Here is a 21,104-nt window from a genome sequence, read left to right on the forward strand (position 1 = left end):
CTTCCCCTTCGGTTTATAGGGGCCGCTGCGGTGGGTCCGTCCTCTGAAGAGAGGCTGGGGCGTCATCGGGCCGCTTAGGAGCGCTGCTCTCCGGCTGCACGCTCAGTCGCGTCGGCACCGCGGAGCGGGCTGCGTCAGGTGGCCGGCCCGGCGCGCTGCTCGCTCGCTGGCTCTCCGGCTCCGGCTCCGGGCGGCGGCGCCACGGCTGGAGCGAAGCCTCCCGGCGCGGGGTGGCGGCGGGCGGCCGGCAGGCAGGCACTGCCTTGCGTGTGAGTGCACCTCACTCACATGTAAGTCCGGGGGCACCGTGGCCTCCCGCGGAAGTGCGAGTCGCCCGGCGCGGGGCAACAGCCACCGGGGCAGGGACAGGGCAGGGGCGCCCCGGCGCTATCGCCCTGCCCAAGCCTTCGGGGCACCCCCCAATTCTCTCTCTTCTCTTCTCTTTTCTCCATTGGCGTGCCCAAGAACCTAACCAAGGAGCGCCTGAGGGTAACAGCAAACTCGTGCCATCGCGCCTTCTGCACTTTTTCTTTTTTGAGTTGTTTGACATTTCTTGGTGCTTTTTGATTTCTCGTATTGTTGGGTGCTTTTTGGTTTGTTCTCACCCCTTTTTCGTTTGCTCATCCGTTTTGGCGCTAACTCTTAGGCAGCCAGCCCAGCAGCCCGGACGAAGCCCGGCAGCCGCGCTCCGCGGCCCCCGGGACAGAGCCGCGGGGATCGCAACAGACTCCCCCGACACGGGGCGCACGGGGTCCGGCCAGCCCGAGGCCGGGGGCAAACAGGGCGCCCGGGCCAGGCGAGAGCCAGGCACCCCTAGGTGGCCGAGCCGTCATGCTGAAGATGGCCATGAAACTCAAAGCTCGAGTGTTGGAGAGCGAGAGGAAGACAGCGTTGGCTGCGGCCGAGGTGGCTGCCGAAGCTGCGGCGGTGGCTGCAGCGCTAGCCGAGCAGCGCGCGTCGCGGAAGAAAGGGGTCGCCGAGAAGCCCCCGAAGAAGTCGGAGCAAGAGGCGCCGGGCGAGAAGTTACTGACCGAAAAAGAGCGGAGGAAGATGGAGAAGAAGCTGCTGGAGAAGAGAAGAAAAGAGGAGAAGAAGAAGGAGAAGGAGAGGAAGAAGTTGGAGAAGATGCAGAAGAAGATGAAGAAGAAGGGGCTAGAAGCCCAGGAGGCGGCCCGAGGCCCGGAGGTCGCCGCCGCAGCCGGCGCCGCCGCCGCCGTCGAGGGCGCCGCGGAGGGCGCCGCCGGGGTCGGCGTGGGCGCCGCCGCCGGGGCCACGAGTAGGATCTGGATTGAGTGGGACACGGACTCGAGTGACGAGGACGGCGGCTACGACGACGACGAGGAGGACGACGACTACGACGACTTGCTCGACGCCCTGCGAGGCTTCAGGAGCGCCGTGTGGGGATCCGGGCGGCTGGAGATGAGCGCGCTGAGCGCCCACCTGCCGCTGCTGACCTTCCTGGTCTTCTCCGTGCGCAACCCCGCGTGGGTGCTGGACTTTCTGCTGCACCCAAGCCCAGATGAGGGCCGCGGCTGCGGCTTCTTTTTCGGGGCGACCTGCTGCTTCCGAATGTTCCTGGGCTGCGCCTTCTTCTCCTTCGTGGGCGGCCCGGCCAAGCGCAGAGGACGAGGGCACTCCGGGGCCTCGGATGCCTTCGGGTCCGGCCCTGGCGCCCATCGCCCGGGGCGCGAGGAGCGGCTCATCTAAGTCAGACCCCCGCCCCCTCCCCCAGACACCACCATCGCTGTGTAGTGTGGAGTTTTATTGAGTATTTGTGTATGTGTGTTTGGACACATTTTCCTTTTCGGTTGCTCTGTTCTTTGGTTCGTGCTCGCCTCGCTTTTTCCACACTTCCCTGCTCTCTAGCTCACTCTATGTCTCTCACTTTTCGAAAATTTTCCTAAGTCCGGGCTCTGGCTCGCACTCCCTCCCCTTCCGCCCACCCCGGCCCCTCGGCGGCGCCCGCGGGAGGGGAGGGGGGCGCTCGGCCTCGGGGGCCGCAGGGCGACGCGGCCCGGGGGGTGGAGCGTTGGCGTCGTGCGAGGGGTCGTCACCGGCTCGGAGACGCCCCCTCTCCCCCCGGAGGCCGGCCCCGCTTGGGGCCCAAGCCAGGGGGGGCGAGGGGGCGTCTCCCGGGCCCGTCCCGTCCCGGGCCGGACGCGGGCGAAGGGACCCCCCTCCCCGGGTACCCGGGGGGGCGCCTCCCTCCGCCAGCTCCCGCCCTCCCCGCCGCCGCGGCCGCTCCTCATCCCTCCTCCTCCTCCTCCTTCCACCCCCCTCGCCGCCGCCGCCTCCGCCTCCCCCCGCCTCCCCCCGCCCGCCGCGGAGCTCTGGGTCGGGGCGGCGGCGGGGCTCCGGCCGAGGCAATAAGAGCGGCGGCGGCGGCAGCGGCGGCAGCAGCGCCCGCAGCTCCGGCTCAGGTCCGCCTCGCTCCGCGGCGGCCATCAGACCCCTGGGCTCAGGCTTGAGGGGCTGGGAGCCGCGCGCTCCGCTCGGGCACAGCGACACCGCCCTCCCCGCGCGCTCCTCCCCGAGGAGCCGAGTCCGCGCCCGGCCCGCCCGCCCGCCCGGCGCTGCCCCGGCCCTCTCGGCCCGCGTGAGGCCGCCCGCGCCCGGCCCCGCCGCCGCCGCCGCCGCCATGGGCTGTCTCGGAAACAGCAAGACTGAGGACCAGCGCAACGAGGAGAAGGCGCAGCGCGAGGCCAACAAGAAGATCGAGAAGCAGCTGCAGAAGGACAAGCAGGTCTACCGGGCCACGCACCGTCTGCTGCTGCTGGGTAAGGGCGGGGCGGGGGGCGCCGGCCCCGGCCCGGCCCGGCCCGGGGGGCCCCTCGGGGCGCCCCGCAGGCCGCGCGCGCCGAGCCCGCCCCCCGCCCCGGGCGCGCGCTCCCGAGCCCGCCGCCCGCCCGCGGGCTCAGCCTCCGGGGGGCGAGGCCGGAAGGGGGACCCCGGGGCGCCATTCGGCCGGGCGGGGGCCTGAAATGGGGCGGGGGGCCGTGGCGACGCGGGCGCGGGGCTCCCTGCCCTGGCCGCCCGCTCCCGGTCCCTCTGCCGTCCTCCCCGCGCCCTCCCCTCTCTCTCTCTCTCCGCGAGGCCTACGCGGCGCCGGGGCTTCGGGTGCGTGTTGGGGAGGGGGAGGGGGAGTCCCACAGGGCTCGGGAGACTGCGACAAAAAGAGGGTTTCGGGGACAGGAAACGGGGTGGCGGGCCACGGGAGGGGGACCCGCCTCCGTGGGGTGTGTGATTTGTCGGGAGAGGGACAGGGAGAAAGCCAGCCAGCCGGGGGGGGCGCGGGGGGACGCCGCGGTGGCGGAGGGGGCCTCGTCGAGGGGAGGTTCGGCGGGGGAAGTGGCCGCGGAGAGTGGGGGGGGCGGGTGACATCAGCCCCTCGGAAGGGCTCCGGGTGGTAAAGGTGGTGCAGCGAGGGGGAGGGGGCGCGGGCGAGTCGTGGCGCCGGAGCCGGGGGGGGGGCGGGGGGCGGGAGGAGGCTGCGCGGCGGCCGCTGGGCGCGACTTGGTGCGTTTGGGGCAGGACACCCTGTGTGCGCGGAGCAGACGTGTCCCGGGCCGGGCCGGGCCGTGGAAGGAAGCGAAGGAGAATCGAATAAAATAAGGCCGAAAAAAAAAAAATGGAGTTAGTACGCTGAAGTGCCCAGTGAAGCCAAATGACACGTCATTTTACAGTATGACCTTTTTTTCCCCTTCCAGATATGCAGGCTTTTTGAAAAGCAAAGAAGAGAATTAATTGTAGCAGCTGCCGCCCACCCCCACCCCGCAGCAGCGCCCCCCCCAATAAACCATTAGCACACACACATTTTCCTGTTAGTCGGCCACATTGAGAGCGCTTTGTGAAAAAAAAAAAAAGACATGCACAAATCAAAACTGGAAAATGACATTTGTCTGTAAATGGCTTCTTGGTCTGGAAATGGCGTGGTGTTTTTTTTTTTTTTGTCCTTTTCAAGGTGGGGGGGAGGAGGGAATCCAGCGCACTTGAAGGAAAAGACTTTTTTTCCAGGTGGAAGGAGAGGAGAATACATTAATTAGCTGTTTGTCAAGTGACATTTGGTTGGTTGGTTTTGTGTTTTCTCTTTTGATTGCGGTTTTTCCTCTTTGGCAAAAAAAAAAAAAAAAAGGCGTGGGGGAGGGGGCTGTTAACTCTAAGGAGATGGCCTTTCCCCCATTTTTCTTAAAGGTGCTGATTTGGAAAAATAAAGAAATTGTTGAAATGACCAGAAGAATTACACAAGCATTAATTAGTATGGAAGTTTTCCACTTCCTTAGTAATTTGGCTATCTGAGTGAATTTGCTAGGTTAAGACCTAGTTCAGGGTCACATATCAACAAAACAGCTTGATTATAAAGAATAAAATGTAAAGGGCTGTTTTTCCTTTGTGGTGGCGTCTCCTTTGCTTCTGGGGGACGGGTCATGTCTTTGTTCTCCTGGGTCCAGGTTTATGTAAAGCAGAAAATTATTAAGTGAAAATAAGTCTCTTTGGTGTTTATGCATTTGCAATTACAGTAATTAAACGGTACATATGTTGCGCTGTTGTCAAAAACTTCTAAAGGTGGAATTATGGTGTGTGAATATTAATTGCGTATAATTTGATTTCAAAGTATAAGCCTAGAGAAGTCTAGAATCTTTCCTAGGAACACTCTTGCTATCTGAATAATTTAAAACAAGTGTGATGCGAATTGTACCTTAAATTTCTGACACCTTTGCACAGTGACCATAGTCTCCCCTTAAGTTGAGGCTGTTATCTCTGAATGCACTGGGCATCACTAGGCTAACCTGCCCCAGGTGTCCTAGTCCTATATCATAAAAAGCCTCTGGCATGGGGCTCTGCAACCCGCGTCAGTGCCATGAATTTTACATTTTTAAATGGTGATTCTCACCAAGTGATGCCCCCTACCCAAAAAAAGAGGAAACATAATGATACCCTTTTTTAAAAAAAGAGGATCCTCCTTTTTAATTTAATGGAATAAAATATGAGTTACAGGGCCATAAAAGATCTTGCAGTCGTTTTTCACTTTCTCTGATTTTCTAAATGTGGAAACTGAGGCACGGACCTCTGTGTGCAGGTAAAAGAGAGGAGCTACGGATTTCAACACGAAACAAGAATATTGGAGACTCTGATTAATATTCTGTGTTCTCTTCAATAGTGCCCTTAATATCTTAATTTGCAAGAGGCTCATTAAGATAGAATGTTTGCTTTGAAATCAATGTTTCTGTGGAAACTAATTTTAACTTTTTACAGATATTGATTACAGCCTTGTGAAAAGGCAAGAGAAGGAGGAATGCTTTGCTTTCTGGGCAGTAAAACAATAAAAAGTGAAGAGGGCCTAAAAATCCAAATAGATTTGTGTGGGAGGGGGACAAAAATTGTCCACTCAGGATTATTTGTTGGCGAGAGTATCCATTTACAGAGGCCGAGAAACTAGCAATCCTCCTCCTAGCTTGGTGGAACTATGTTTTTTCCATAAAATACATGTTTTTACAATTTTAAGATGATTTCAAATGGGGGCATACACCCTTTTTCTAGCTCTGTTAGTCTTGAAGGGCTTGGAATCATTGAAAATTCAGTCGTTTTCAGGAATATTTTCCCTTATGATTAAAGTCTTGTCCTTTTTAACATGTTATTAATAGGATTGTTCTCAAGCACTATATTTAAATATTTTCCGAGAATAAAGCAAATCGATGGTCTTTCATCTCCCGCCCACCCCCAAATGGTTGTTACACACAGGGAGGGTTTACCTTTAGAAAAATAAAGTTTGCAGTAAAAAGGGGGAGGGGTGTGGAGAAGTGGCTCGAATGGAATATTGTGGGGCTAAGGGGGTGATTTTTAAATAGCCCAGGGGACAAGAACCCTGCAGACAAAACAGCTACTTTGAGAAAATGTTGGAGAGCTGCTGCGTCAGTTTAGATCTGGGGGCGCCATAGGGGTCTGGGCATTGTTTGTGAACCCTGGGGTATTTTAACCATGAAGCAGCTGACAAACAATGAATTATGTGCCCATATACATTAAGGTGTACATTTTTATCAGTGAACGCTCTTAGTTCAAAGATCCAGTTTCATAGTTATAACTGTAATTTTCTTACCGCCCCCCACCTTGACAAAATTGCATCATTCTTTCTGTGCCCACCCCACAAATTTTAAAACAACTAAAAAAAAAAAAAAACACCTAAACAAACCAAAACCTTTAATTCTTGTTTGTTGTTCTGATGGTGAAATACTGCAGGTACACACAAAGTTGGATGTTGATTTCATTTTTTCTGCGTCGAAATGTCAAGGAAATTTGAACGTCTCTTATTTTGCTTGTGTTCTGCGTGTTGCTTCTATGGAGAAAACAGCAGTAGTCTCTCTCTCTACCCGCCCCCCCCCCCACTCTCTCCCCTCTCACTCTCTCTCCCCCTCTCTCTTCCCTGCCCAAAGTGTGTAAAATGCCTCTTTCTTAACCTGAGAATTACTTTCATTTTCTAGGTGCTGGAGAATCTGGTAAAAGCACCATTGTGAAGCAAATGAGGATCCTGCATGTTAATGGGTTTAATGGAGAGTAAGTGTCAAATCTGTACCAAGGGCAAGGTCAGAGTACCACATTTTATACTAACCTTTAGGAAGTTTAGGTAGCTTTTAGGGGCTGGGCAGCCAATGTCCACTTAATTTTTTCAGCCTACGTATCAGGAAAGAGCTCTTTAAGGGCTGTTTTCCTCCTCTTTTACTCTTTGGTGCAGCAACAAACAGTTATAAAGCCCCTGCGTTGGCCCCGTGACAGGTCTGCGGTAGGTTTTGGTGCAGTGGGTCCCCAACGTGGCTGACACTGGCCCTGGCCATCCCTTTGCCTGGCCACGCTGACCACTGCAGAGCTGGTCCCCACCCCCAGCACATTTCAGCGCAGTGCACCAGTGCAGGATGTTTTAAACTATTAGGGAAACATTGTTTCAATAATATTCTCACATAAAACAAAGTGGGAAGAGTCGCCCTTGTTAGTATTTCTTCATCCCAGTCCCCCCTTTGGAATTATCATGGGCAAATCATCATTTCCCTTTTTAAAAATTGATGGTCTTGCCTAAAGAAAAGAAAAAGGAGATATTTAAATGATGGAAAGGCTCCGAGTTAGGTACTTCTGGCCAGACCTAGGGGCACTTTTGCCTTTGAAAAGTCCTTCAAGGCATCTTGCTTTAGGACAATGTGACAATACCGCAGTGAGAATAAAGGGGAAAAGAGAGAGTGCAATATGAAGATGTAAACTACAGGAGAAAATGCAAATAAGGGGCATAGGTCTCCCCAGACCCACCTCTGCTTTCACGGGGGTGGGAGGGCTGGTAAGGGTAGTTAACCTTACAAACACTTGTTTGCAGGCACTAGTTTGCAGTTAACTAGTTGGTTAGCAGTCCTATTCCTTTTCTTAAACCTGGGTTCAATTTAAAATTGCATTCCCCTTTAGTTTCCAAAGGGGAGGCTGAGTCAGAGGGGCATATTTTTAATTCAGTTATGCACCAACCCCTCCCTCCAGTGAACTAATTAAGACCAGTTACTGTCTCCTACTGTGCACTACACAGGGGGAAACAGATGAATTTTATCACCTATTAGAAGTAAAAGAACTGTGGGAGGCAGCTCTTCACAGAAAATTCTAGAATTTCTTAGACCAAATAATCACGGAGGGGAAAGGTAGAAGGATGACATCATCCATAGAAATGGACATTTAGTTTAGGATGATTTTTAAGTTTAAATTTAGAGGGATGAGCTCTTTCACCACTTTTATGAATGGCTCTCCCGATGAGTTACCAGTATGCAAGTACATGTTGATTAAGTCACATTCACATGTCACAAACCAATTCTGAAATTCTTAATTTGACCTTTCAGTAAAGCCCTGCCACCAGAGACTGCTGTCTGTCAATTAAAACAAAAAGCCTGAAATAGGCTTTTTGCTGTGATTTTGTAATTTAAAGAAAAACCTTGCATAGTTTTCCCCCCAGCAACTTTCCGGGGAGCGCTGCTTCAGGCGGCTTGTTAAGCAAAAATAATTTGACCGTGTACCCTCTAGATAAATATTTTGATTAAAACTGGATGTGGCCTGCATTTTTAAAAGGATGCAGCAGCCACTGTTTACCTTAGCTCAGGTCCAATAGAAGATAGGACATCCTTGAAATAATTCACTTAAATTTTTATTACTCTGTGGATTGCCCTAAAATTTTTTAATTTTTAGAGAAAAGTTTCTCCCCCGTAAGTCAGCCTGTCTGTAATGCAGACGAGGCATTTAAACCAGTACTTCTCTTTTCTGGATTGTTGTGTTCCCCCCCCCCCCCCAAAGAGGAAGAGACATTCCCCGTTTGCCTGTTTGTAGAGGAAGCCATAGGTAATCTCTGAGGATGTTAAATTTAGCCTGTGAAAGTGACATACAGGGGAATTCTTTATGTGAGCCTAGAAACCTTATTTTTATCTCTTACAAATGAGCCTCCTTTTTTCTTTTTCCTCGCTGCGGTATTGCAACAAAGGCGGTTTCCTTCTCCACTAGGAATTCCCTGCCAAGTGAGGACATCCGTCCACCCAAGGGGGTTCTGTGTGGTGGCTCAGGGTCTCTGCCTCCTTGCTCCGTAAACGTGCGCTTTTTTAGGGCTGGGCTGAGCTATTACAATTTGCCTTAACTGTCCGCAGACTGCTGTGCCGAGTACCTCTGCAGAGTAACCGTGGCATATTAATCTGACCTTCACAAACAGAGGTCAAATGTGGATTTTCCTAACTCAACGCTAGCTAACTCTTCCCTACGTTTGGGGGTGAGGGGAGTGCCATTAACACTGGATGAGCTAATAAGCTAATCAATTACAAAACCTGGTAGACAGCTTAAGCCATCCTGTCCCTCCCATCTTTAAGGAGGAGTTCCTGCCAATCACGAAGATTGGGTTTGGGGAGGGAGGGGCTTGGTGGTAGTGGGTTTTATTCTTTTAATCGTATTTTTTTTTTTTTTTTTTGCTGTGTGCCTCACAGTCCAGGCACACTTTTAATTGATGGCAATTTGTGGGGAACAATTGTATAGAAATAAAAACATAGGTAGCTGCCCAAGTCCAAGAAGGGAGGAAATTAATAATGCACCAGGAAATCACGGGCCAAAAGTCATGGACCTTTGTGTGTTCAGTACAACAGGGCGACTGAGGTCTGGGACCATCAGGGGCCTTACGCGCTGCTATATTCTCCAAAGAACTGTGAGATAAATCACTGCGTTAGCTCCCTGATGCATGTACATTTAGTGAAAGCACAAGAAAATAATTATCTGTCCCTCCTGTACCTGACGGAAGTCTCCAGAGGGTTCTGCTAATGCTGCAGTGAAGGTGTGGAATTCTTCCCTCCATGGCCTACAGTCTCAGTAGACGTGCCAATTTAGCCAGGAAGGCGACCTAAGAATTAACGGGAGGATGGCGGCCGTTTGTTTAGGAACGTAGGGAGGCTGTGTGGGGTTTTTGTGAAATTGCGGTGCCTTGCAGATTAGGTGAGCTTTCAATCTCTCTTTAAAAGGGGCGGCGAAGAGGACCCGCAGGCTGCAAGGAGCAACAGCGATGGGTAGGAACATTCAAAAACAGAAGAACTTTTTTTTAACACACACACACACACCTGACACACACAAAGATCATACTGGGAAACAGGACACAGAGACCCGGGAAGAAAACCGAAATCATTTAAGGGCCATCAGCCATCTTGGTTATATACATTTGCAAACAACACGATTTCTTGTCATTTTAGAGCAAGTGAAGTGAAAAACAGGTTTGGTTTTTGTTTTGTTTTTTTGGCCAGCCTTAAAGTATAATTAGATCCAGCTGGGGGAAAGCTATAGATTTCAGCATTAAGATGGTCAGTTTAGGATTTCAAAAATTGATGGTTTCTATCCCCCACCCCCAGCTCTCCATTTGAATTGACTACTTGTTTTAAAAAAACTGGCTACTTGTTTTTAAAACTACTAAATTCCGTCTACCCCGTGGCTGGTCTGATGTTAAAATTTCAGACCTCTTTGGAGGAAAAAAAATCTTTTTTTTTTTTTTACCTCTATTAAAATACGTGGTGCTGCACCATCCTTAATTGGGCAGGGGCAGATAAATGCTTGGCACCTTGAGGAGGGAGGTCATTGTTGAGAATGATCTCAAAAAGTCTCTGGTCTTTTTAAAATTGTCATTTTATCCAGTGGACAGGAAATTAATTATGGCCTCCATCTTTTTCCATTCTTCACTTCCTGCATCTGCACTGCCCATCACACTCACGCACACACACATACAGGCATGCCAGGTAACCCTCTCCAAGCACTGCTCTGCGTATTCAGCATGCAGTGAGAGAGCAGCTCTTTGTCCTAAGAACATGCAGAGCCAACTGACCTAGCCTAGGGCACCTCAAAAATAGCTTCTGTGGCTTGGGAGGGGAGGGGCAAAGGAGACTTGGGGTCGGGACCAAGTAACTGACACATGTTTGTTCATCTGTTTTTTTTAGACTATATAACCCCTAGATGATGGCTTCAATTTCTCATCTTCCCGGCTATGTCCTATCACACTTTGCATGCTGGAATTGCCCGTCTTAGGAACTTCTAATAAGAATACTATTCTGTTGTGGGGGGTGGGGGGATGGGGCCCCAACACCTAACCTCTAGAGATAACTGGAAAAAAAAATTTTAAAAAACAACAAAAAAAGTAATCCCTAATTGACAAATACTAGTGTATCAACCACCCAAAGCATCTACATACATAGTGATTGACAGCTTACTGTACCAAAAGTTGGCGTTTGAGACCTATGACCCCTCCCTATTGAACCACCTCCCTATTGAACCACCTCCCTATTGAACCACTTCCTGTATACTTCCTAGATGCTATGCTAGATCCCAGACTGAACCCTACTAATACCTGCTAACGGCCTGCTATTCTATCTGTGACTCTGTTCTACAAGTAAAACTTAAGTATTAACAAATGTGATAAATAAAAATTCTCTGCATGTCTCAGCAATCCCTGTATCTTGCGTCTGTCTTCTGTCTTTCTTCTTTTGTCTGTCTGCCCACCAAAAAAAAAACATAAAGATAAAAGGTGGAAGTCAGTATACAACATAGCCTTCCCCTAACACTTGGGGGAGGGGGTGACCATCTCTTAAAATTTGAACCCAGCATATAAAGCAGCCCTGATCTCAGGCTTTATACATGTTGGTGGGGAGGGGGGCGGGTTTTACAAAGTCCAAACAGTACTTCCAGCCTCCACCTTTCATCCATCGGAATTCTGTATATAGTTGATATACATTTTGGCTTTCAGTACTTCAAAGACATATTAGGAACTTTCTCAGAGAATGTCACAATCAATATTAAATTCATTAAGTGATAGTAAAAATTATGATAGACCTGCCAACCCCCAGTATAATATCTCCATCTACATAGTAATTGCTTCAATGGAGTAATTTTTGTTTTAGTATTACACACCCGAATTAGATTTCAGATTTCTATTTTAGCTGTTTTATACTTGATATACTCCCACACCTATTCACATACGTAGATGAATACTGAACACATTCTCAGAATATCCGTATTTAAGACTGGAAGTTTTCCAATTACCATACTACTACTTAGACCAAAATATCAAACTGAATGAAAGAACCAGGTTTCTGGAAATAACTTTTCTCTCGCTTTGGGCTCATTTGGGCATTGATACCCAGACATACATAATTTTAACTATGGTGGGACCTTAAATCCAAAGCTCCAATGCTCTCATTACCATGGAAATGGAGCTTCTTTCTAATGAATGGGACTGTCCTGTGGGGTTTTAACTTTGAATTGCTGTGTGCAAGTTGGGGACAAACACATCCGTTTAAAACTCCAACATCTAAATACCTGTTTTCGGCCGTAGCGCCAAGTCAGGACACGATTAGTAATTTCAGAAACTCACAGAGGGGGTCAGGATGAGATCCTTTTATATCTAGGCTGGTTACATTAAGAGTCAGGGGTTTAGGGCACAAATCCCCCACTCCTGGTCGGCAGCACAGCTCTCCTGGATTTCTCCCGCCTTGCACCACTTTATTATTAAAGAGCCATGGGGGGGGGGGGTTCCTGATACCACCTGTAGCCCTGCATCCGCAAAACACACCTCTTCAGGCCCTGATGAGGGCAGTACCTCTAAACTAGCTCCCCCGCCCCCATTCAGATACGAGACGGGCAGGGTCTTGCAGGCCAGTTGCACCCTGGGGAAGGGATGAAATCATTCAGAAAACGCGGGCCCACCGCTCAGACGAATATGCAAAAGGCTTATTTTGAAAGGGTGAAAGGCCAGGTTCTCCGGGGGGCGGGGCTTCGCAGGCGTTCACATGGCCACACCCCCACCCTACCCCCGGCCCAGGAGCCGCCTCCGCCTCCCGGCATCACACTGACCTCCCGGCTAGGCTGCTCTTGCTGTTAACATCCCCTCCCCGCGTGTCCTCTACGCTAATGTCCTGTCGTGTCCTACCCCTGAGGGGCTGCGTGTTTAATAATTTCTACCTCCACCCCAGTACTCTAGGTGAATTAACCCCGTGAACACATCAACCACTGGATTCCAGAGATTTCCTTGAAAAATCCCCAGCAAGAAAAATATAAGCCCTGTCTCCCTCCCTGCCTCTGTCACCAGGACCCTCCGCCCCCTCCCCTGAGGACAGCGCCTTCCATCTTTGTGACACCACTGTCACCTCCCAGGACCTGATACACAGTAGGTGTGTCGTGGGTGTGGCCCAATCCCTCACCCCACAGGTGACCCACTCTGGGCAATACTGTGGCAAGAACACAGCCCCAAAGAACCTTTCTTGGCTGTGTTTTATGATGGACAGTGTCTGAAGACACGGGGACAAGCACAATGTCAGGATTCCCCAGAGTCAAAGGGCCTTTACCTGTGGCCCCAGGGACCCTGAAAGTAGCTTTTTCCACACAGACCACACCTGTCTCCCCAGGTGTGCAAGTTAAAATCAGAATTAAAAAGTGATGAAGGCACTAGCATCTACTTAACTGTGGGGCATAGGCCACACCGCCTCCCTCCCCTTCCCCCCATAAGTCCCAGATCTTAAAGACTTCCAGGGAGGGGTGGCAGAATTCCATTTTACCCTATTCACATTGAGGGATCAATGTATATTAACATCATCAACTAGAAATATTGTCCATTGCTGCTGGCCGCGTCAGGAGACACACTGACTATTCCAATAAATAAAAACAGAGCCCTTAAGTCTGTAATTAACACTACTACCTACATTTCATTCACTGCTGGTCCCTATGCTAATCCAGTGACTGAAGAAGCCCCAAGGCACACCATGACCTTTCCCCACCTCCCTAACCCTACAATGACACTTCCCCTCCCCCACCAAAAGCTTTGGGGCAGGGATGCCTGGCATGCTGCAGTCCACGGGGTCGGGGTTGCAAAGAGTCAGACATGACTGAGCAACTGAACCCCCAATAGGGATGCTAATAAGGGCCAGTAGGAACCTTTTAGGAAGTGCTGGTATGCAGTGGGGGCCACAAGAGGGTGGAAGCCCCTCTGAATAGTAAATAACCAGTCCATACTTCTGGTACAGTAGCCACAATCCTTATCTAGATGCTTGGGGTTCTGCCCCACTTGGGCGTGTCCTCAGGACACAATGGGTGGTTATCATTTGAAACCACCATTATTCAGAAACCTCCAACCTCAGCACAGATCTGAACCCACCACTCCTTCAAGAACAGAATACTATTTTAGTTGGAAAGTCGTGATTGAAACGACACTGAGTCACCGTGATGCAATATGATTTTTTTTTTCTTTTCAATCCCACTGTAGTGAGAAGGCCACCAAAGTTCAGGACATCAAAAACAACCTGAAAGAGGCCATTGAAGTACGTGCCTGGTCCTTTTCTGTCGTTTCTTTAACCTCCCTTTCAGACAGCGCTCTCCCCCTGACCTTTGCTCCATCATTTTCAGACCATCGTGGCCGCCATGAGCAACCTGGTGCCCCCTGTGGAGCTGGCCAACCCAGAGAACCAGTTCAGAGTGGATTACATTCTGAGCGTGATGAACGTGCCGGACTTTGATTTCCCTCCCGTAAGCCAAGCCTGCACCCCCTCCCCACACCACCAGGGACCCCCCTCCCCCTACTCTGCCACAAAACCCAGTTCTTTGACACTGTTAGGAAACAGTTAACCCATTAGGAATCCTTATTCTTTAAAGGACAGCAACAACTAGTAGTGATCATTAGGGCTTTGGTCAAGACAGATGAGCAAAGTTCTGTCACCCCTCGTCAGCCTTGACTCATTCCTCTCCACAAGTAAACATCCCAGTTCAATACTGTAATTCCCACTGCACTGGACTGTAAATTTTCACAGAAGAAAACGTCACGAGTTGCGGCAGCCTTAATTATTCCCTTATACATATCTTGTGACAAAGTACTGTATGCTGAGTATGGCACAGAAATGCTAATCGTCTAGCTGATTGAAACTATTCTGAGATATCAAGGAATGAGAAATGAAGTGCCAGCTCTGAGTTTTATAAATGGGAGATATTCTCATTTTAAACAATTTGCCATTTAACTTTTATTAAATTTTTTTCTAAAATCAGTCCTTGCCTTGGGGCAAATGAAGTCTTTTCTCATTAATAAAAAAACTTACAAAAGGCCCTCACCTAAATGTCATAACACAGGGATTGTCTTCTCTGTTCCCTGGCTGACGTGCAAGACACTTTTTGCACAGATTTGTGGGCTCCATAAAGAACTATTTTTAGGGAACAGAGAACTGCCCATGCCCTAAGCATATATGTTTTGACCCTTAGCGAGGGAAGCATAGTTTATGAGAGGGGAACAGGAAACAAGATGGAAAGATGGGCAAGTTTATAAGGTCCAGAAGGAAAAGACTTGTCTACAGCAAAAACAATGACTTATTGTTGCCTTTTGTCAGGATTTCGTGGGAATTTGTGTTTGTATATTTTAAATGGGTTTGGCTGCAAACTTCTATCCAGGAAGCAGCATTAATAAGTTTGGCTAGGTAAATTCTCTTAAATAGGAAAAAATAAAAGAAGAGTCAAGCAGTAAACACATCATACACAGACTCTTCTGTGATTCTATAGCTCTAATAGGAGAAAAAAGGCAGCCCATTAAAAATGCACCAGGATGGTGACTCTTACCAGTCCTCCCATTTAGTTTTTGACCCTTTTCTGCAATTCACATTGCAGAAAAACCTTTTCTTCCCTTATCAGGGAAGATTGTCCCCATATAATTAAAAATGTTTTTACATCAAATGACATATGAACCATGATCTATTGCAGTTTAAAACCAGGCAGAGGTCATTTGCTCCTTTGATTGATAGGCATTGACTGACAAGGTCAGATTTGCCAATGGCTCCCAATCATAATATTTTTTGCTAAAATTCACATCTTCCTGGAAGGAAAATTGCAATCTCACCACATCTTCATAAATGAGATGTCTTCTCTCCATGACATCAAATCATTTATTGGCAAAGTCTCCTAATTAGCTTGTATTCCTCCTAGGTAAGCAATTGGGTGAAGAAAGAAACGTATCCAGTAGTTTAGTTTGACCCTTCATCCCACTCCCAAAAAATATAGGATGAAAACTACCCAAGACCAGTAATCCACAATAAGAGATCAGCTGGTCTCAATTTCCAAACACGTGTAGCACACTGAAGTTCTTTATGAACACTCCTTAGTTTGCCTCGAAACAGGGAATAATTGCACCCAGGGTTGGTGGCAGGGTGAACTCTGGTCTCACTTACTCGGAGCAGCCCCCGTGTCTAAACATTCCCTCTCTTGTTCACTTTCAGGAATTCTATGAGCATGCCAAGGCTCTCTGGGAGGATGAAGGGGTGCGTGCCTGCTATGAGCGCTCCAATGAGTATCAGCTGATTGACTGTGCCCAGTAGTAAGTACACTGTCTCCACATCAGCGCACGCATGCACACACACACACGAACGCATGGAGAACATCCTAAAAACTACAGCTCGCACTGTTACTTCTTTTCAGAGAAGCCAGCCAGTTATTCCCACCTGCAGTTTGAAAGTTCTAGTCCGATTCACTGGTTTTATAAAGCCCTTAATTTCACTTTTTAGTGCAGTGACATTATTTTTATATAAACAGGTAATGCCTGGTAGAGCAAAATAATTACCTGCAGTAAAGTGATGTTCATAATTAATTACCTTGAAGTAATTAATTGAATTGACCTCCAAGCATGTGGGGAGATTGGACAGCTTTCACACTTTGGATAAGGTAGAAGTATTATATTTTATTGCTGTAATTTAAAAACATGACAAAGAGGAACAGTGTGGCAAAAATATGCCTCCCCACTCCTTCATGGCCAGTCCATTGCTTTGCTGTTTCTACTATCAGGTAAGTGACTGTAGTAGCTGCCAGAGTCCAATATGTCTAGTTCATCTAGAGTTGGGTATTGTGTTGAATTTCATTTCCTGTCTTTATTGATTCATTCACACCAGGCTTAATTCAAGAATGCTCCCCCCATGGGGTCCTTGCTGTGTCCCTTCATGGGCTCTCTTCCAGTGGATGTGATAAACACAGCTGGAAAGTTGCCTTTTAAATAGTTTACGACCTTCCTTATCCTGTACATAATATAGCAAATATGTGATGTTCAGAGCCATAAAAGATATTTTAAAGGTATCATTTGTTTGCTGATGTTGCACAAATGTACTCTGTGGTCTCAGTTATCATATATTCTCAAGTTGGATTGTCTTTTATGACTGGGGGAAGGGCAAGAGATATTTGTGATGTTTCAGCCTCTCTTATGTAAGTAACTGAAACACACACAATTTTGCTATTGAAAATATTAAGTAACCAGGAACATGGCACCCGGCTAGCTCACAGAAAGCTAAAACTGCATTACTAGGAGCCCCTCGCCTGAGGAACTTAAGAAAACCACTTGAATAAACAGGAGGAGGAAGAGGTGACAGCACTCCAACTGCAGACACAAAGCAAGTGCCCAGGATTCCTGTTACCTACACATCACAAGAGCTCATGTTAGGGGCTGTGAAGCCTATCAGTTTATCTCTCCCCGGCCCTGCTTTCCCATTGGAAGTGCATTTGATTATTTTCAGTTGTCACACATATAGCTATTTTGTGATTTCATATACAAGCAAATCTGTATATTTTTTCAACGAGTAAGGAAAAAAAAAAAGTCCATCTTGGCCAGTCTCTGTGACCCCCCCCCCAACCCCCTCTTCAACAAAGTCTCTGATTTTCTCAAAAGTTTGAGCTTAAAGCTGGAAGTGCTAATTATAGTAATGCAAAACAAATGGAAATCCTGGAATTGTTTGCCTTTTGTAGTTTGGATCCAAGTCAGAAGTACAGGTACAAGATTAGAAGGATTTAACCATCCCAGTTTGGAGTGCTCTGGGAGGGGGGAGGGTGTAACAACTTCATTAATTAACAGTTTAGCCAGCTTTTTTTTTTTAATCTCACACCATTTAAAAGTTTCTTTTGTGTTTTTTTTTTTTTTTTAAAAGCAACATTCAATTACTCTTGCAACTTTATCTGAAAAAGGCAACACTTGCAGTTTATGGAAAGTTTTAAGAAAACTCAAAGCTCAAATTTTATAAAATGCCTTCCCTAGCCCAATGATTAAAAAGCAGCTCTGCCCCTGCAGTGACCAGTGTGTTTCTGGTTTCACTGCCTTTATGTTAAAAAGTTGATCTTCTACTACCGTGCCCATTTCTTAAGGTGCCTGTTTTTATTTGTTGAGCCGGGGTTTGGCTGGCCCCACTCCAGATGTCTCTCTCACAAGATTTGGTGCTGATGATCTATTTTTAGAACTGTGGTTCTGTTGCCATGGCAACATGCTGGAGGCCAGGGCGGCTGGGGAGCTATTTCTGGACTGGTACTGTAATGTAAGACTGATTGGGCAAGTTAGTATATCCTCTAAGCCATACTAACTTTAAACTGGTAAAAAGGAAGGAGGAAAGAAAAAAAAAGGTACAGAATTTCTTTAAATAGACTTTTCTTTGTGATTTTCTTCTCTGATGAGCCCACTTTAAAATAATTCCAGACCCCTCCCCCTAAGGGGGGAAAGAAAAAGCTGGTTTTAATATTAACACAGTAATTAGTGTTTTAAAAGTTATTTTTCCTAACAGTGTTATCTAGTCTGGCAACACAAGCAAGGTACTTTTTGCTTTGGGAACAGTGTATAGCTGTGGAGAGGGAGGTAGAAAACACTGCTTTTCCCCTATAAAGCTTTCTCATCCTTAAGGATGGCCCCTAAGGCCTCCAGCCCTCCTCTGTGCAGTGCTCCCAGCCTGAATAAGGGCCCCTAACCTGGGTGGCTGTGAGGGTTTTTAAAACCGTTAAAGTTTAATATCTGGACTGTGCTATTTCATAGACCAAGTAGAACGGAAGGGAACGTTGTGTCTGTTTCCTGTTCAGTGTGGTAAGGGCCCGGCCCCTTCTTACAAGTAGAAGGAAGGGATACCCTTTCTGAGTAACTCAAACAATCTCATTTTCATTAGTCCCTTGGGAGGGAAAAAAATCCTTGCTGCTTTTAAATATGCCTCTTTTTTTTTTTTCATTTTTTAAAACACTGCATGACAGGAAGGGTACAATTTTCAGACTACTTGCCATTTTAATCAAAGCCAAACAGTTTTAATTTAACTCAGTCATTATCAAATGGCACAAAATCAATCAGCTGATTCATTTGCACAGAACCAGCCTTTTAAAATTAAAACAAGGCCAGGAGAGCCCACTCCTAGTTCCTGATTCCTAGACTTACTACTGCTCAGCCAAGTACATTTATCTTATATTCTCTTTGTTCTAACCTCTCTAAAGCGTAAGCTTGGAATCATAAGCTTAATGAACACTGATTTAACACCATGTAACTGTGGGGTGATCATTTCCATTAGCTGGTCTTTGCAGAGAGGCAGGAATAATGGGTGGGCAAAGTGGCATGAGCATGTGGTCACCCTGGTGCATCTTTTTCTCCCAGCTTCCTGGACAAGATTGATGTCATCAAGCAGGATGACTACGTGCCCAGCGACCAGGTATGCACACGTTCTCACAAGCAGAGGACTCGGAACCCTCTGTCCCAAACTAATTGGCAACTCCAGATTGACAATTTAATGAGTTTTAGTTGGTTTCGGTGAGATCCCTTGACCCAAGATTCTGTTTTAGGATCTGCTCCGCTGCCGTGTCCTGACTTCTGGAATCTTTGAGACCAAGTTCCAGGTGGACAAAGTCAACTTCCAGTAAGTAAATGGTTCCCTTAAAAAAAAAGATACCTTGACATTTTCTCTGGTAGGGAGAGTGGTGGACCAGTGTTGGCCCTTGGAGTGACCAGGTATCATTTCTCTCCTGCAGCATGTTTGATGTGGGCGGCCAGCGCGATGAACGCCGCAAATGGATCCAATGCTTCAATGGTACGGACAGAAGCCATGGGCTTCTCCGCTTTAAGGACATTTTTCTTTTCTAATTGTTAAGGATCCCCTTCTCTGCTAACATGTGTTATGTTTGCTTTCTTGTGCTGAAGATGTGACTGCCATCATCTTCGTGGTTGCCAGCAGCAGCTACAACATGGTCATTCGGGAGGACAACCAGACCAACCGCCTGCAGGAGGCTCTGAACCTCTTCAAGAGCATCTGGAACAACAGGTTTGTGCGGTGACACCCCCCCTCCCATCTCCTCCCTACTGATATCAAAGTCAATAGAAAAGAATCTTGTACAAGTTCTTGTGCAAGCATCTCAAACCACTTGCAAAAAGAATACACTCTTTTCCTGGACAATAAACCTACTTCCCTCTTTCTTAGATGGCTGCGCACCATCTCTGTGATTCTGTTCCTCAACAAGCAAGATCTGCTGGCTGAGAAAGTCCTCGCTGGAAAATCGAAGATTGAGGACTACTTTCCAGAATTTGCTCGCTACACTACTCCTGAGGATGGTACGTATGGCCTTCTGCAGTTGATTAGTGCCCATTGGCCCCACAGGGTCTTGCATATGTTAAAGATTTGTTCTTGATTTTAAAAATGAATGATCTCTTAAGAATGGAACTCCACTTCCCCAGCCACCACCACCACACTATAAGGGGTCTGTAGGGGTAGCAAAAGAATCTCATTCTAATTACTTAAGTAACAAAATATGTATATTCTTTGCAGCGACTCCCGAGCCCGGAGAGGACCCACGCGTGACCCGGGCCAAGTACTTCATTCGAGATGAATTTCTGGTGAGTAGAGACTGTTGTTTACTTAATTCTAAATCTGAGGATCAAACCATCCAGTTCCTCCATGTTATTTCACCGATAGCCAGCATGACTCTCAGCCTTTGTGCCCTTCAGTTGGGGATTGTGTCAACATAATGTCAATAACTGGTGGGCAGAGCTTGGTAGATGACATCTACTGGTGAGTTACTGGTGAGTGGCACTGACCACCATTCCTCCTGTCCCCACAGAGAATCAGCACTGCTAGTGGAGATGGGCGCCACTACTGCTACCCTCACTTCACCTGCGCTGTGGACACCGAAAACATCCGCCGTGTGTTCAATGACTGCCGTGACATCATCCAGCGCATGCACCTCCGTCAGTATGAGCTGCTCTAAGAAGGGAACCTCCAAATTTAATTAAGGCCTTAAGCACAATTAATTAAAAGTAAGATGTAATTGTACACGCAGTTGATCACCCACCATAGGGCATGATTAACAAAGCAACCTTTCCTTTCCCTCAAGTGATTTTGCGAAACCCCCTTTACCCTGCAGCTTGCTTCAATATTACAAATTTAGAAAGCTTAAGGCGGCCTATAGATTAAGAAAAAAAGGCCACAAATGTTCCCTTCTCTCTTTAAGTAACTAAAATAATAGCAGCAAACAGAAATAAAGAAATAAATGAAACAAATGAAATAAATATCGTGTTGTGCAGCATTAAAAAAATCAAAATAAAAATTAAATGTAAGCAAAGATGTGACTCCTGTGAATTATTTGCGGTTTCGAGCAAACACACACTGTTCAGGGTTTGGACTCCATCAAAAGTTAGGAGGCCCCCATGTTTAGGTGACAAGGCCCCAAGGTTATAAGTGGGTGTAAAATCTTGCCACACTTTTTGTTGACCTAATCTTGGGTGTCTGAAAACAGTTTTCAGACAATACCAAATGTTCACCCTGTCCTCCTCCCAAATCCATGCC

The 21,104-nt window shown here is 47.8% G+C and overlaps 3 protein-coding genes across 10 annotated transcripts in view; all 3 read left to right on the forward strand.

The window, feature by feature from the left end:
• Positions 1-1,707, forward strand: part of LOC148775396 (guanine nucleotide-binding protein G(s) subunit alpha isoforms XLas-like) — a 35,157-nt gene extending 33,450 nt beyond the window's left edge. Inside the window, exons 3-5 of the mRNA XM_088843653.1 lie at positions 20-269; positions 647-1,015; positions 1,199-1,707. Coding sequence (XP_088699779.1) covers positions 20-269; positions 647-1,015; positions 1,199-1,707 — 1,128 coding nt within the window. The remainder of the gene's footprint in view (positions 1-19; positions 270-646; positions 1,016-1,198) is intronic.
• The window catches only part of LOC129561531 (neuroendocrine secretory protein 55), a 52,924-nt gene extending 46,409 nt beyond the window's left edge, over positions 1-6,515 (forward strand). Inside the window, exon 2 of the mRNA XM_088843906.1 lies at positions 6,477-6,515. The gene's annotated coding sequence lies outside the window, so the exon portion shown is untranslated. The remainder of the gene's footprint in view (positions 1-6,476) is intronic.
• LOC129561499 (guanine nucleotide-binding protein G(s) subunit alpha isoforms short) lies at positions 229-20,880 on the forward strand. Of its 8 annotated transcripts, none has more exons than XM_055434132.2 (13): positions 229-290; positions 6,477-6,549; positions 9,507-9,551; positions 13,781-13,835; positions 13,921-14,040; positions 15,768-15,865; positions 18,926-18,980; positions 19,111-19,184; positions 19,297-19,355; positions 19,466-19,586; positions 19,743-19,873; positions 20,088-20,155; positions 20,380-20,880. In XM_055434132.2, exons 2-13 carry the CDS (start codon positions 6,515-6,517, stop codon positions 20,524-20,526), a joined length of 1,008 nt encoding a protein of 335 aa, XP_055290107.1. In that variant the 5' UTR covers positions 229-290; positions 6,477-6,514; the 3' UTR covers positions 20,527-20,880. The 8 variants fall into 8 exon arrangements, with proteins under 8 accessions (XP_055290107.1, XP_088700031.1, XP_055290116.1 ...); XM_088843905.1 differs by having other exon boundaries at positions 9,507-9,550; positions 13,777-13,835; XM_088843904.1 differs by lacking the exon at positions 229-290 and adding an exon at positions 2,324-2,777 and having other exon boundaries at positions 9,507-9,550; positions 13,777-13,835.
• Positions 20,881-21,104: the final 224 nt, after the last annotated feature.

This window comes from Moschus berezovskii, chromosome 15 (assembly GCF_049115385.1).
Source record: "Moschus berezovskii isolate FMDL1 chromosome 15, NW_MosBer_1.0, whole genome shotgun sequence".
Lineage (NCBI taxonomy): Eukaryota > Metazoa > Chordata > Mammalia > Artiodactyla > Moschidae > Moschus > Moschus berezovskii.